The sequence below is a fragment of the Pipistrellus kuhlii genome, unplaced genomic scaffold (genome assembly GCF_014108245.1).
Source record: "Pipistrellus kuhlii isolate mPipKuh1 unplaced genomic scaffold, mPipKuh1.p scaffold_m20_p_19, whole genome shotgun sequence".
In the NCBI taxonomy this organism is placed as follows: Eukaryota; Metazoa; Chordata; class Mammalia; order Chiroptera; family Vespertilionidae; genus Pipistrellus; species Pipistrellus kuhlii.
In genome coordinates this window covers 12,776,894-12,793,910 of record NW_023425504.1, presented here as the reverse complement: position 1 = coordinate 12,793,910, position 17,017 = coordinate 12,776,894, and the positions used below count along the sequence as shown (strand labels likewise).

The 17,017-nt window shown below is 39.9% G+C and overlaps 1 protein-coding gene across 5 annotated transcripts in view; it reads right to left on the bottom strand.

The window, feature by feature from the left end:
* Positions 1 to 10,403: 10,403 nt before the first annotated feature.
* Positions 10,404 to 17,017, bottom strand: part of ZNF280C (zinc finger protein 280C) — a 52,051-nt gene continuing 45,437 nt past the window's right edge. For 4 of the 5 annotated variants that reach the window (XM_036443386.2, XM_036443385.2, XM_036443389.2 and 1 more), the window contains 4 exons: positions 14,806 to 14,868; positions 11,638 to 11,756; positions 11,454 to 11,490; positions 10,404 to 10,797 (listed from right to left, as the gene is read on the bottom strand). In XM_036443386.2, the coding sequence (XP_036299279.1) occupies positions 10,425 to 10,797; positions 11,454 to 11,490; positions 11,638 to 11,756; positions 14,806 to 14,868 (592 nt within the window). In that variant the 3' untranslated portion in view covers positions 10,404 to 10,424. Of the gene's footprint in view, positions 10,798 to 10,852; positions 11,330 to 11,453; positions 11,491 to 11,637; positions 11,757 to 14,805; positions 14,869 to 17,017 lie in introns of those variants that run through there. The other variant, XM_036443391.2, reaches the window with a different exon arrangement.

Below are 17,017 nucleotides of genomic sequence, written 5' to 3'. Positions count from 1 at the left end.
TACAACTTTAGAGACTTCTAACACATGTAATTGAAGCACTGTGATAAAATGCAATCCATCCAGAAGTTTGGAGGAATATATTGCAAGATCTGGGGACTATAAGCCAAAGTTATGGATAACCACAGTGCTGATGGATTGCCATGAAAACTGTCAATGAGAAGATTCCACTGCTGTGTAGTTTCCAGGGTCTCCTTTGAGCAGTGGTAATAGTGACAGCAAGGATAGCAATAACAGTGGGAATAGCAGCATAAAGAGCACTAACATTAGTGGTAATAGTGTAAGCAGCAGCACTTGAGTCCCTACTTTTGTCAGGCCAGTACCAAATTTTATCTATCTGCCTATCTACCCTGTTTCCCTGAAAATAAGACAGTGTCTTATATTAATTTTTGCTCCCAAAGATGTGCTAGGTCTTATTTTCAGAGGATGTCTTATTTTTCCATGAAGAAGAATACAGTACACATTTATTGTTAAATGAAAATAAAGGAAATTTATTACCTGTATACGTTAGTTGTCAACACAAACCAGACAAACTGTGAATCCTACAGTATCAAGAATTTATTCATTCATTCAATGACAATTATGTCATCATCTTCTGGAACATCATCATAACAATCCAATTCCTGAATTTCCTGGCGAATTTCTTGTGACTCTATTTCTTTCAGAATCAGTGGACCAAATCTCTCATGTTTAGCAATAGCACTGTCTTTAAATGAGTACTTCTTGTCAAGGTAGCCTGCTCACAGTGCATTTGCAATGCAACTGTCAGTGATTTTCTCCCATGAATTTTTCACCCAAGTCACAACTTCTTGCAGTTTAGGTTTCACAAAGTTTCCACGCTGATTTCTCTCCATTCTATTTTCAAAGTAGTCATTAATTTCCATGCGCAAATTGTCTTTGAATGGCTTGTTTATTGCAATATCAAGAGTCTGGAGATAGACTGTCATTCCTGCGGGAATCATTATCTGATTTATTTTTCTTTCGTGAAGAAATGTCTTCATGTCTTTAACGCGGTGAGTGCTGGCTGCATCCAGACTAGCAGACCTCTTTGGCTCCCTTGCATAACATGCGGCAGCATTAAATTGACCCACTTCCTGATAGCTGCTTGTGTGGCCCAGGCTTTTTCAGTTTCAAGAATAAAAACGCCCAAAACATGTTCAATCTTTTCCTTCGTGCCCTTAGAAATGATTAAAGGTGGGATTTTAGTGCCATCCAGATGAATTGCCAAAATACAGGAAACACGTACACTTTCGTAAGCAGTGGAGGGAATGTACACTAAGGAGGCACCCTGCTGTTCAATTGTTGTTTGAGATGATTGGCCCATAAATACTGCAGTTTCATCCATAGCAATCATGTTGGAAAGATTGTATTTAGAGAAGTCAGCATCATCAATAAAGGACTTGAATGCAAGTGCTCACTTAATAACTTGAGTATCTTCCAACCTAAACAATGTTGTACCGGTAGATCTTAAAGACAGTTCACTTTGCTGAAGGAAATTATCCAGCCAGTGTTGTGATGCTTTGAAGTCTTCGGGGGCTATGTCAAACTGTGGTGCCATTGCAAGGGCAAATTCTTGAATCTGAGCCCTATTCACAACCAAAGCCTTTGCTCCCCTGTCAACAACCCATTCACAGATCAGGTCTTCCAGCTCGGAAAATAATGGTTGCTGACCTGATCCACACTTGCGCTTTTTAGCATTTCCCTTGTCCACTTGTTCAATGAGGTTACCATACTCTGCTCCCCATTTTCGGACCAATCGGATACTCAACATTTCATTGCAGGAATCAGTAAGATTTTGGCCCCAAGAGTCTTCCACGATTCCTTTCTTGTACTCCACGGAGTAGCTTTTTATTTTTGCGCTCATTTCTAGGGGTAAAAAAAAGGAATTGGGGTATCAAGGTGGGGGGAGGGGGATCACTTAAAATGACACAAGGGGGATCAGAGGGGGGATTACCATTTTTGATCCTCCTGTGTCATTTTGATTGCCCCCTCTGATCCTCCTGTGTCATTTTAAGTGATCTCCCTCCCCCCATCCCTGTGCTACTGAACACCTTCAACAGACATCCCCCCTACCCCTTTATCAGACATTTACGCCCTGGGGCCTGCCTGGGGACTGTCACTGGGCTTGCTGGGGCCTGGATCTGGGCTGGAGCAGGGTCTGCCACTGACTGAGAACTTCAGTCATCATGAGGGCGGCCGCAAGCATCAGGTAGACCAGAGACAGACCAGCACTGACCACCTTTGCCGCATCCCGTCCGCTCTAATCCTCCTGTTCTACACGCATCTGCGAAAGTCTCCTCCTCTTTCCTGCCCTGCACTCACCGCTCACTCTGACCTCAGCTCCGCCTCCACACAGCAGTGACATCAGGACTCCGAGTAATGTCACTGGTTGCTAGACGCCAGTCGGGGTGGCTCTAGCGTCCAGTTTACGGTAAATTAATTTTCATTCTGAGACAGAGCCTGGGGGGGGCTTATTTTCGGGGGGATGCCTTATATTTCATTCAGAAGGAAACCTGTAAGTAGGTCTTATTTTCGAAGGATGTTTTATTTTCAGGGAAACACGGTATCTACCTACATATTTATCATACATTGTCTGTGGTCCTTATCATTACACTAGAGGCCAGTGCACAAAACTCATGCATGGATAGGGTCCCTATCGGCTGCTAGCCGCCAGCTGGGGCCTTCTTTCATTCCGTGCCACTCCCTGATGGTCAGCACACATCATAGTTAGCAATCAAACTCCAAGTCTGTCAGACTCCTGAGGGGACACTTTACATACTAGGCTTTTAGATATACTAGAAGCCTGATGCATGAATATTTGTGCAAGAATAGGCATTCCTTCCCCTGGCTACTGGCACGTGGCAGGTTCACTCTGGCAGCCTGTGCAGCAGCAGCAGTGGTGGCAAGCCCTGTGCAATCCGGTGCTGCTTCTTCCTTGCCCCCCTTCTCCGGAGAGTTCCTCTGTGCAGCGCCGGTGCTCCTGGGGAGGTGCAGAGGGGAAGAGGTGGGGAGAGTGAGGCAGGCGGGGATGACTGGAAAGGTTGGGTGCCCTAGTGCATTTCACATTCCCATTGTGAGAGTGGGATGCAACTGGTCCCCTTCCTTATCCTCTTCCTCTTCCTCTTCCACCCTCCGAGCTTCGCCTGCCTGCCTTCCTTCCATGCCCATTGCCTCTCCCTTCTTGATTTGGTGAGATAGGGAGGAGGGAGATCTGATAATTTGGGTTACTGTGTAGGTGGCCTCTTTCATCTATTCAAAACAAAGCTGAGCCCCCTGTCGCTGTCACCATGACTGCCACAATTGCCCATTGGCTGGCCCGGGGCTCCCAGGGCACGCTAACTGTGCACTGAGGCTCCTGCATGGATCCATTCTCGCAGGGCTGCTCCAACTCTAGGGCTTTGTTTATCAGAGCAGCAGGGCAGGGGTAGGGTAGAGGGAGATGACAGACACTGGGAGCTACGACTTCAGGCACCAGAGGGTTGCCTCTGAGGCCAGGGGCTGGGCCACAGGAAGGCTGCAAGGACTGTTGATAGGTGAGGAGTGTGACATGGAGGCCCTGAGGAGGTGCGCTACCCAGAGGTCTGGAGTGGTCAGGGGGCGGGGTCACCACCATATTTTCCAGGTTAATTTGCATAATCACTCCTGATTGGCTGTGGGTGTTATAAAGTGACAGTCAATTTACACATTTCTTTTTTTTTTTTTTAAGTATTTTCTTAATATATTTTATTGATTTTTTACAGAGAGGATGGGAGAGGGATAGAGAGTTAGAAACATCGATAAGAGAAATATTGATCAGCTGCCTCTTGCACCCTCCCCACTGGGGATGTGCCCGCAATCAAGGTACATGCCCTTGACCAGAATCAAACCTGGGCCCCTTGAGTCTGCAAGCCGACATTCTATCCACTGAGCCAAACCAGCTAAGGCTACACATTTCTCTTTTATTAGTATAGATACTAGAGGCCCAGTGCATGAATTCATGTATGGGTGGGGTCCAGCTGGACTGGCCCCAATCAGGGAGGATCAGAGCCAGGCCTGTTGGGAGGAGGAGAGAGCAGGAGGTTGGCTGGCTGGCCAATCAGGGCCAGGCAGGCTGGGGGGAGGGGCTTTTGGTGATTGGCTGGTGGGATCTGCCCCTGATTGGTGTGAGGGGGTGATCAGAAGTGGAGCTGGTTTAGAGGAGGGGCCACAGGCCAATAGGGGTGGTGGGGGCTGATCGGGGGTGGGGCTGGCTATGGGAAGGGGCTGTGGGAAGTGGGTCGGCCAGCCCTGCCCCTGAATGGGATGGAGGGGTCTGATCAGGGGCCAGCAGCCTGGAGGAGGGGCCATGGGTGGTTGGCCATTTGGCCCTGCCCCTGATTGGAGTGTGGGGGGGGGCAATCTAGGATAGGCCAGGTGCAGAGAAGGGCTGCAGGAGGTTGGCTAGCCACCTCTGCCTCCTATTGGGATGGGGGGTGCGATCAAGGGCAGGCTGGCCAGGGGAAGGGGCTGTGGGCCTATGATGGTGGGGCAAGCTGATTGGAGGTGGGGCTGGCTGGGGTGAAGGGAGGGGGCATTTAGCCAGTTAGCTTGCTCTTGGTCAGGATGGGAGATTCCAATCAGGGGCAGGCTGGCAGGTGGGAGGGCTGTGAGGTTGGCCGGCTTGCCACAGTAGGCATCATAATGACCAGTTGTTAAGGTTGTTATGGCCATTAGGGTTGCTGGCTTTTTATATATATACTAGAGGCCCAATGCATGAAGATTCATGCAAGAATGGGCCTTCCTTCCTCTGGCTGCCAACACCACCTTCGCTCCGGCTGGAACCGCCTTTCTGGTTTCCCACGCTGTTCAGAGGCCCAGACCGACTGGGGTGGTGCAGAATACCTACATCATTGCCATGGCCACTTGGCAACTGCATATGCATGTTAACCTGCCATCTTTGTTGGATTAATTTGCATACACACTCTTGATTGGCTGGTGGTTGTCTTGAAGGTACAGTGAATTTGCATCTTACTCTTTTATTAGTGTAAATTAGTAGCCCTGTGCATGAATCCGTGCACCAGTAGCTCACTGCCACCCTCCTGTAGCTCCCCCCACAGCTTGCTGCCCTGCCTCCTCCTGTAGCTCTCTCCCCACTGCCCCACCCTCCTGTAGTTCCCTCTGGTCCCCTGCCTTCCCCTTATAGCTTGCTGCCCTGCCCCCTCCTGTAGCTTTCCACCACCACTTGTACCTCGATGCCCCATCCTCCTGGTGATCCATGATCCTGTTGTTAAGTGGTTGGTTATTACTTCAAGGTGTAATGACCATTTGCATATTACATCTTTATTATATAGGATACCTTTCACTGATAAGGAAGCCAAGGCTTTTCAAGTTTAGGCAAGGTACTTGAGGCTACTCGGCTAGTTAAGATACAAAACCAGGATTTAAACTTAGGGTTGTCTTTCTAGTGATTCAAACCCCTATCATTTCCCACTTGGATTAACACAATAGTCTCCTAACTGATCTCCCTGATTCTGCCCTTGGTCCCTGAAGCTTATTTTCAAGATAGCAGCTACACTGATTCTGTTAAGACTATATTTTTGTTTTTCATTGAGGTGTAAAATACTCATCTACTCAAAATCCACTAATGGCTTACCATCTCAGGACAAATGCTAAATCCGTACAATTGCTTTTAAGGCCCTATACTACATGGTCCATATCACCCCTCAGGCCCCATATTGTACTATTCTCTCCTCCAACCCACCCCCTCTACTATAGTATCATCAGTCTTGTTGCTATTCCTTGAGTCAGGCATGATCTTCCTTCAAGGCCCCCTTTTTTCTTTTCCTCGTCATTATGTTAGCTTTAGATTTTTATTATTAGGTTAAGGAGGTTGCCTTCATACTCCTAGTTTGCCAATGTTTTTTTTTTAAATCGAAATTAGAGAGAGTGAGAGCCATCAATTTGTTGTTCCACTTATTTATGAATTCATTAGTTCATTCTTGTATGTGCCTTGATTGGGAATCAAACCTGCAACCCTGGTATATCAGGACAACTTAGCTACCTAGCCAGGGCCAGCTAAGTGTTTCTTTGGTTCAAGATTCACATACCATAAAACTAACGATTCAGTGTTGGAAATGGTGCACCTGAAATCTGTATCATTTTGTTAACCTGTGTTACCCCAATATATTCAATAAAATGGAAAAAACTCCACACCTTAAGATGAACAATTCAGTGACATTTCATACATTTACAATGTTGTGTAACCACCATTTCTATCTAGTTCCTAAACACTTTCATCACTGAGAAAAGAAACGCTGCAACTCATTAAACAGTCACCCCGCATTCCCTCCTTCCCCTGGCCCCTTATAACCACCAATCTGCTTTCTGACTCTATAGATTTGCCTATTCAGAGATTACATATAAATGAAATTATATAATATGTAACCTTTTATTATTTTTCCTTTTTTATGGCTAAATATTTCATTGTATGGATATACTACAATTTATTTATCTCTTCATCTGTTGTGATGTTTGGGCTGTTTCCATTTTTGGGCTACTGTGAATAGTGTTGCTATGAGCATGTATGTACAAATATGAACCCCTGCTTTCAATTATTTGTTGTTGTTTTTTAATATATATTTTATTGATTTTTTTACAGAGAGGAAGAGAGAGGGATAGAGAGTTAGAAACATCGATGAGAGAGAGACATTGATCAGCTGCCTCTTGCACACCCCCTACTGGGGATGTGCCCGCAACCAAGGTACATGCCCTTGACCGGAATCGAACATGGGACCTTTCAGTCCGCAGGCCGATGCTCTATCCACTGAGCCAAACCGGTTTTGGCTGTTTGTTGTTGTTGTTGTTGTTGTTTTTAATTTCAGAGAAGAAGGGAGTGGGAGAGAAACATTAATGATGAGAATCGTAGTTTGGCTGCCTCCTGTGTGCCCCCTACTGAGGATCAACCCCACAACCTTGGCATGTGTCCTTGACTGGAATCGAACCCGAGACCCTTCAGTCTGCAGGATGATGCTCTATCCACTGAGGAAAACCAGCTAGCACCCTGCTTTCAATTATTTTTGATATATACCTGGAAGCGGAATTGCTGGGTCATATGGTAATTCCATGTTTAATTTTTGAAGAACTACCAAACTCTTCCCCACAGTGGCTGAACCATTTTACATTCCCACCAGCAATGTATGAGCATTCCAATTTCCCTTTCAAGGCTTTTGCATTTGCTATTCTTTGGAAGACTTTTCTGATAGATACCCAACTAGCTCACTTCCTCGCCTCCTTCAGATATTTACTCAATTGTTACCTTTTCATGGAGGTGTTCCCTGACCATCAAATTAAAAATGGCAGCCTCCCAACCCCCAATCTCTAACCCACTTAATTTTCTCCATGGTATTAACCATTATCTAACACACTATATAATTTTCTATTGTTTTTCTTCCACTGAAATGTAAGCTCCACAGGGCAGAGAGATTTCGGTCTATTTTCCAGCACCCAGAACAGTGTCAGGCACATAGCAAGTGCTCAATATTTGCTGAACAAATAAATGAGGCGCAAAGAAGTGTTTTGGCAAAGTGTGACAATAAAAGAGCAAGAAATTAAATCTCTATAGTTTACAGGTTATTTTTCTAGTAATGGTGACGGACTGAAACAGAGTCACTCACATCTTTTACGCAGCTGTAAGCAAAAAGCACACATGTACAAGATGGCCATTTCTGAATCAGCTGAAAGCATGACTATTAGAACAACATGAAGGTAAAGGGATTAGACTGTCAAACCAAAACTCATTCGCACCAATTAAAACTCACCCAACCATCTGCAAATAAGTAAGCTTAGTACTGACCAACTCAAATGTTTTAAACAAGTAAAAAAATTATGCTATAGGAAACAGAATTTTAAGAGTATTATACTTAAAAAAAAAAAAAGAGTATTATACTTAAAGAAAATGAGAAATTTGCCATAAGAAATTGAGTCTTATGGAAGAATACAAACTGTACCCCTACCTAAAATATTGCTATAGCAAGAACGTAATTTATATGTTTAAACTATGACAGAAGCAGAGAAAATATATAAAAAGAGAAGCTATGTTAAAATCACAAATAAGTTATTTCTGGAAAAAGCTTAAAAGTTGGTATGGTTAATAATTAATGCTGCTCAACTGTTCATTTGAAAATAGTTAAAAATGGCAAATTTTATTATACATATTGTATATTATATATAATATATTTAATTTTTTTTATTGTTAAATGTATTACATAAGTCTTTCCCCCGCACTGACCTCTCCCCAGCCATTCCCAATCCCTAGCACATGCCCTACTCCTTTTGTAAAGTAAAAAAAAAAAATAGGTAGACAGATGGTGGATTAGCCTGGCCAGTGTGGTAAGTGGTTGGGTGTCAACCTATGAACCAGGAAGTCATGGTTTAATTCCCAGTCAGGGCATATAACCAGGTTGTGGGCTCATTCCCCAGTGTGGGGAATGCAGGAGGCAGCTGATCAATGATTATCTCTCATCATTGATGTTTCTCTCTCTCTCTGTCCCTCTTCATTCCTCTCTGAAACCAATAATATATTTAAAAAAAAAGAAAGGTGGTGGATGAAAAGCCATCCCAGAGACAGATATGGAAATAAACAGTAGAATACCACCAAGCCCACTTCTAAGAAATAATCTACTTTTGAAGATTTTGGAAAATCATTTACACAGAAATCAGTCTGGAAAATTAAAACTAATAGATTTAACTCTTTTGAGTATGAATTGCAAAGATTAGATATATTACAAGTGGTAATTAAAACTGGCTTTTAATAGTTTCTGTTATAGGCTGAATATTTGTGTCCCTCTTCCCTCATTCATATGTTGAAACCTAACCCCCAATGTAATGGTATTTTGAGATGGGGCATTTGGGAGGTAATTAGGTCAGGAGAGTTGAGCCCTCATGAATAGTGTCTTTATAAAATAGACTCCAGAAAACTTTCTTGCTCCTTCTACCATGTGAGGACACAGCAATATAATGACTGTCTATGAACCAGGAAAGAGGCTCTCGCTAGACACTAAATCTACCATCATGGACTTCCCAGCCTCCAGCACTGTGAGAAAAATTTTCTATTGTTTATAAGCCACCAGTCTATGGTATTGTTATAGCAGCCCAAGTGGACTAAGACAGTTTCTTTTTATTTTTTAAAAGTTATTTCAGAGAGGAAGGGAGAGGGAGCTGGAGATAGAAACATGAATGATGAGAGAATCATTGGGGCTGCCTTCTGCATGCCACCCACTGGAGATCAAGCCTGCAACCCAGGCATGTGCCTTAATTGGAAATTGAACTATGATCTCTTGGTTCATAGGTCAATGCTCAACCACACCAGCTAGGCTAAGACTGTTTCAAAATATAGTTCAAGGTTTCTGATGTTAAGAGGTGAAAAACCACTCATGGTTGAATCAAACAACTTCAGAGTTCACCTACCTTCATGGTTATAAAGATCACAAAGGAATTTATGTCAGCCTTTAAAGTTCAAGAATAGTAAAGTATAAATAGTGAGCTTTTAACTGTGGTGGAGGAAAAATGGTAGCATGCACTCAGTAGATAAAGCCCTCAATCTATAGGCTAAATAATCAGGCTTCCATGTAAGAAGCAAAGCAATGCTCTTAGTTGTATGATAAAATCTTCAGCTTTTATATGATGTTATTTGTTAAAAAATAATCCCTGAGGCACTTTAACAATACAACTTTTATTAAAAAAATAAGTAATAACATCAAAACTGTTCAGAAAATCTATAATAAATGTAACCAAAATAAACAAACACCAAATTAAAAAATATATACATCTATATATATATATTTATATATGGGCAAGAAACAAGTGCGTTTTTTGGTCCCAATATTTTTGAATATATTATCTTTATCCAAAGGGATTACATTAATGGCTAAGAAGATAATATGTAGTAGATGTATAGAAATGTAACTTTAAACTTGTTTTAAGGTCTACAGAAAATGTTTTTCCAAACTTATTATGTCTTTGAACTCAAAATAACTAAAATAATGTTAATAATAGTCCTAAGATGGACGAAGGATGTAATAACATCTAATGGTCTGAACAATTAGCAAATTAAGAAGGTACCAATAGGTAGCTAAATGATATCTAGAGAGGATTCTAAGGAATTTCTGAACAAAATGAAACGAACACAAACATTTTAAAGAAAAGAGATAAAAGTGGACATAACAAAAGACATCAAAAGATTTTCTGAAGAACAACATAAAACCAAGATAAAATTAAAATAAACTTTCAACTTTTAAAACTATTAGTACTGTTGAAAACTCCTAGGTTTAATACTGGATAAAATTTTAAAACTATAGTACAACTGTAACTTTGGAAGTGTAATTTTAGAAAACTTTTTTTTTTCTAAGAGCATGAAAGTAGCCTTGGTTCCCTATACAATCAGTTTTTAAATTCCTTAGACTGCATGCAAGCTAGGAGACTAAAGGGCAGCAGCCAAAATGATTAAACTTCAACTTGGGTGGATAAAGCATTGATTTGATGGGCTTTTCTTGGTTAGAATCAAACCATAAGCTTAAGATCAAGAACCAAAGCCCCCAATGGAAAGTTGTGCTCAAATTGGTGGGCCTTGAGGTCATCTCTGGCCAAATTAGCATCGGACAGTCATGAAGGAAGTGACTCTTCCCAAGATCTGATTTCCTAAGGCCACAACCTACAGGAGGTCTCACAGTTAAACAATTCACATTCCTTGGAAAGAGAGAACAGGCATCAGTTGTGTTCAACGAAGGGGGACACTGACAAGGAGTACCCTGGACATTTTTTGAAATTTCTGTGTTGCTTCTGCATCTGAAAAATATGAAAAATAGAACAATGACAGACAAGGAACGAGAAGACAGCTATCTGACCTAAAAATGTAAGATTTGTATGAAATTAACTAATAAGTCAGACAAAACAGACACAAAAAGATGAATAGCCATATCATTTGGAATGCAATATTCTGAAGGCAAGCACAGCAGAGAAAAACACAAATTACTTTAAAGCAAAGCAAAGAGAGACCATAGCAAACAAAAAGTTATTTTTGGAGAGAGCCAACTGGAGAAAAAAAAGAGCATGTTAAGATATGTTAACCTGACACAAAGATAAGGTGGAATAAGAATCTAGTGCCATCTGAAAGCTGAAAAGAGCTAAATAATGAGAGCTAGTGTCATGAACTTGGGTATTTAACCATTTTTATGTGAGAAAACACTTCAGAACTTTGAACTTAGGAAACTGGCTCTGTGTAAGAAAACACTTCAGAACTTTGAACTTAGGAAATTCCAACTTGTCTTGCACCAGGTTGCACGAGCTCCATAGAGCAGGAATCTATTTCAACAAGCAGCTTTAAAAACAAAAACAAAAACAAAATACTTTAATATTTTTCATTTCTATTAATTATACATTAAAAATATGCAACAGTGCTAAAATCCATCAAAGAAAAGTGCACTGAATGAAAAGAAACTTACTCAGAAGAGGATTCAAAAGTTGAGGTACTTTTGGGAACTGAAATTAGAAGAAGAGTTTTACATTTAAAATAGCATATATGATAAGTGAGACTATAGCTTAATAAAATTAAAATCCCATATTGTGACTGATAAAATACAGTAATATATATCAGAAATTCAAAGTAATGCAATTATATATACATACCATTCTCTATTACAACTTGGCAAGTATGAGTTTTACGTTGACATAAGTGTTTAGCCATACGGTCTAAGCCAGAAGATTCAGTCAGAAAATCACATTTAAGGCACACTAGAGTAATGCCCCTATGAAATAAAGAAGACAGAAAGAAAAGGTTTTTATCTTTTATGAAAATCCATATATAGGTTCAATAATTATTTTTCCATGTAATAACACTTGACTTTTTATGCATAACCATCACTTTTCAATTTTGTTATATAAGCCTGATATACCTGAAATGGTGCTTTAGAAAATGGTATAACCATGTCTAAATTATGCTAACACTTAGTACTTTATAAACTGTTCCCTCTCATACCAGTTGCTAAAAGATAGGAATCAAGAGACCTAAAGCCCACTTGTGGCTCCACTAACAATTTGCATAATATGTGCAAGGCACAATCTTTCTATACCTTTGCCTATATGCAAAGCAAGTATATAATATTGATTCATTCAATATACATTTGCTGAGGACCTTCTTTATACACTCTGTGGAGCCTACAATCTAAAATCTTAAGTGACAATAAAATCAGAAAAAAAAGAAATCATAAAAAATAATGTAATTATTGTTATTATCAGCTTAATAACAAAGCATAACTATACTTTTATAGTTCAGTTTAAATTTAAATACTTTAAATTTGAGTATTTCATCAGTATAGAAATAAAAATCAGTAGCATTCCTTAGACTGACTTCTCCCCTGCAGTTCTAATCTTAACAGTTTGTTGTGTATTTACATCTGGCTGTCACATCAAAAATGATCTTTCTAAAACTGAAGCCATGCGCTTTCCTCCTCACCCCTAAAAATCACTCCTCCCGAATGACCTCTCTTATGAGGTCATGTCCCCAAGACAAAGATTTAAAATCGCAGTTATCTTTAACTCTCTTTTTCCTTAAAACTATCAATATTTCAAACATTTTTTTAAATATTGACAATTTATTGAGCACTCCTTGGGGCCAGCCTGAAGATTTTATTTATTTATTTATTTATTTATTTATTTATTTATTATTATTTAAAAAATATATATTTTATTGATTTTTTTACAGAGAGGAAGGGAGAGAGATAGAGAGCTAGAAACATCGATGAGAGAGAAACATTGACCAGTTGCCTCTTGCACACCCCTTACCAGGGATGTGCCTGCAACCAAGGCACATGCCCTTGACCGGAATCGAACCTGGGACCTTTCAGTCCTCAGACGGACGCTCTACCACTGAGCCAAACTGGTTTCGGCCAGGCTGAAGATTTTAGACATATCATCTCATTTAAATAGTACAGAAATCCAAAGAAGTAGGTGCTATTAATAACTGATTTTCTATAGAGGACAAAGTCAGGTTTGGAAACTTAACAAGGCCAGGACCAGGTTTGAAACTCAGCCCTTTGATTCTAGAGCCCATGTTCTTAAACATGATATAACAACACATTGTTGCCTTAACCCATGTTCTTATTAAATCAGTCTTAAGTAGCATAATAATCTTGAACTAACTATGAGCTTTATCCAGCTACAACTCATCTTTTATACCCCTCCAAACTGATCTTTCTTCAGTATTCTTGATTCTGCATAAAACACCCATGGTTTCCTCAATGCCTTCAAATTAAAATTAAGTCCAATTTCCCTATCCTTTTTCAAGAGCATAATCTTGATCTAAAAACTATTCCCCCAGACTTTGATCTCAATACTACAGGGTGTCCCAAAAACATGTATACACACTTTAACAGCTGAGCTCAATTTTGAAAATGAAATGTATTTCAATAAAGCCTTTCCTTTATAATTGCGTGTATACATTTTTGGGAAGCTATCTATATAATAAAAACCTAAGCAACCATTACGGTAGAATGACCAGTTGCTATGAAGTGCACTGATGACCAGGGGCAGATGCTCAACACAGTAGCTGCACTCTGGTGGTCAGTGCACTCCTACAGGGGGAGCAGCTGCTCAGCCAGAAGCTAGAAGCCAGGCTCACAGCTGGCAAGTGCAGCTGCGGTGGTGAGAGCCTCTCCCATGTCCTAGGCAGTGGTAAGGAGCAGCAAACTGAGTAGTTAGGAGCCTGCCACTAAGGAGCAGCGAGCCAAGCAAGGGATCCCAGATTGTGAGAGGGATCGGGCTTAAGCTGGCAGTTGGACATCCCCCAAGGGGTGCTGGACTACAAAAGGGCACAGGCTGGGCTGAGGGACCCCCCCAACAGTGCACGGATTGCATACACCAGGCCTCTAGTATTTATATGTACTTCATGATCTACCCAAATTGTACTATCACTTCTGTTTTTTTTTCCTGCTTTTTTATTCATGCTATTCCTTCCAACTATAATGCCCTTGTGCCTCTTTGTATAAATAGAAACCACTCTTCTCTTTGAAATCATTAATTCTCATGGCACTCATTACAAACCTCCTTATATTACTGAAGTTATTTAGTGGATTCTGAGCTAAGGTGTGTGTGGTAGGTATAACCAAAGTTAATTATTAGTACCTTTAGAAATGTTCATTGACAATTTCTTTGTATAGTAAATAAGTTGCACAATTTTCTTTATTTCAAAAAGGAAAATATGTACGAATTATGAAGCTATATAATGGTTAAAACAAAAAAAATGTTAATTACTTTACTAGGTATCTTAAATATCTTTAATATTCAAATATTGTTGGAGAGCCTTATTTTTATTTTTTAATGCAAATCCATGAAAGTTTCTTTCTTTTTTGTTGTTGTTAATTCTCAACTGAGGCTATTTTTTTCCATTTATTTTTAGAGAGAGTGGGAGGGAGAGGGAGAGACAGATAGAGAAAGAGAGAGAAACATGATCAACTGGTTGCCTCGCGTGCACATGCCCTGACCTGGGCCAGGGATTGAGCCTGCAACCCAGGTACCTGCTCTTGACCAGAATCAAACCCAGGACCCTTCAGTCTGAGGGTTGATGCTCTAACCACTGAGTGAACTGGCTAGGGCTGGAAGTTTCTTATTAATGACTAAAACAAAAACAAAGTTTAGTTAGAGAACATATCCCCTCTTTGATCTAAGAATATAATAAATAAAACTCTATTATATTTAGTAGCAATCATTTCATTTACCAAACTAGGCATGCCAGCATCAGGTTAGAAAAAGTTACTATAATTTTTAAATAAAGAAAACAGAAAAAGACCAGCTAATTACCTGCGAGTTCCACAATGTTTATGAAAAAGAGGAGACTGTTTAGTTGGATGGCTGCTATGATAACTGGGGAAATAAAACACAGACAAGATTTTATTATACAATAAATCATATTAATTTTATGACTATATTTCAAGGCTATGATCAATTTATTAGTTTTGAATAAAAGATCCTGGTCTAGGTTATGAAATTCTATTAGTCATCTCTGTTTACTTCAAAATTTGTATTGTATATTTCACTTTACTTGTGTATTTTCTAATAACGTATTTTCCTGAGAATATTCTTTTTAAAAATATATATTTTATTGATTTTTTTTACAGAGAGGAAGGGAGAGAGATAGAGAGTTAGAAACATCGATGAGAGAGAAACATCCATCAGCTGCCTCCTGCACACTCCCTACAGGGGATATGCCCGCAACCAAGGTACATGCCCTTGATGGGAATAGAACCTGGGACCTTTCAGTCCATAGACGTAGGGGAAAGGTAAAAGATAAAAATCTGAGAGTGGTTTAGGGATCGAGAAAGGAAAGAGGCCAAAAGAGTTGGAGAAAGAAAAAGTAATGAAACAGAGGAGTAGCCAAAAAGGAAATTTAAAAAAATGTTGGTAACAGTTTAAGATGAATTGAAAAGAGTTTCAAAAGCGAGTTATCAAAAATATCAAATATTCTAAAGAAGTCACAGAGGAATAAGAATGAAAAATAGTGAGTAGATTTAGTAATTAGGGCATATCTGTTAAAAAGAAGCAGCTTTAACTGATAGGCGGGGGTGATACTCAGATTACAAAGGATAAAGAAATGATAGTAAAGGAAACTATAAATGTTGTCAATAAAAGGAAGAAAATATGCAAAGCAAAGGTAAATTCCCTTCATCTTAAAAAAAATCCTGAAAGTATTTGCAGACAGAAGGAATAGTAGGGAGGAAAAGAACAAATGAAGGCACAAAATAACTTAATAAGGTTACAGAGGAAATGGAGGAGCTAAGAGGCAGGGTAAACTGAAAAAAACGGGCCATTTTTTTTTTTTTTCTAAGATTAATATCTGGATGAAGGGAAAAACTTGAGATTGAAAAGTTAATCTTGGGAAAAAGGAAAAGGGTGATCTCTGAGCAATTAAAAAAGGATAACATCTGAGAGGTTAGAATAAATTTTGAGAGTATTTAAAAGGATTTAAACAGATCTTGATCAGAGTTATGGAAGGGGAGTGGACTGACGATTCTCAGGGAAAAGAGGAATGGGGGGTGCGGGAAGAGACTGAACATAAACTGTGCACCTATGGATGAGGACAATGGGGGGTGGGGAAAGGGCAAAGGGTGGGGTGGGAACCTGGTGGAGGGAAAAAAATGAGGAACTTTTGTAACAATATGAACAATAAAGATTAATTTAAAAAAATAAACAGATCTTGTAGATAAAAGTTATTTTTAAAAAGAGGACCAAATTCAAGTGGAAAACAAATTAAGAGCTGACCGAATCAAGCACAGCTTCATAGACTATAACTGAACATAGAGACAGATCAAAAAGGATAAAAGATTCAGCCGAAACCGGTTTGGCTCAGTAGATAGAGCCTAGGCCTGGGGACTGAAGGGTCGATTCCCAGTCAGGGGCATGTACCTTGATCGCGGGCACATCCCCAGTAGGGGATGTGCAAGAGGCAACTGATAGATGATTCTCTCTCATCAATGTTTCTGACTATCACTCTCTCTTCCTCTCTGTGAAAAATCAATAAAATATATATTTTTTAAAAAAGGACAAAAGAGTCAAGGATAGCAAGGTTAAGCATGACTAAAGATGTAAAGGATTATAGGGCAAAAACAAAGCAACATTCAAACAAATGACTTTGAGGATGAGGTTGACTATAAAGTTGGATTGGTGCTGCTGGACTAAAAAGAGGGGTCAAAACTCAAAGTCATGGAGTAATGATAATTCAAAGTGAATATTGTATACAATGAGGTAATATGGGACAGTGGTAAGAAGTCAAAATGTAAAGTGGATATGAAGTGTTGGCTTTAAAGAAGTCAAGGTACCATGAGGTCAGGCTCATCAGCAAGGAAGAGGCGGGGAACCTGGACAAATCCTATAAATTGGAAGTTAACTATGACCAGAAAGTAACACAGAGGTCTTGTTATGATTTCAGAGAAAACAACTTTTAGTGGTTATACTTTATTTCTGACAAAAAAAAAAAAAAATTAAGGGCACCTACCTTAATTTGAATCAACAGCAT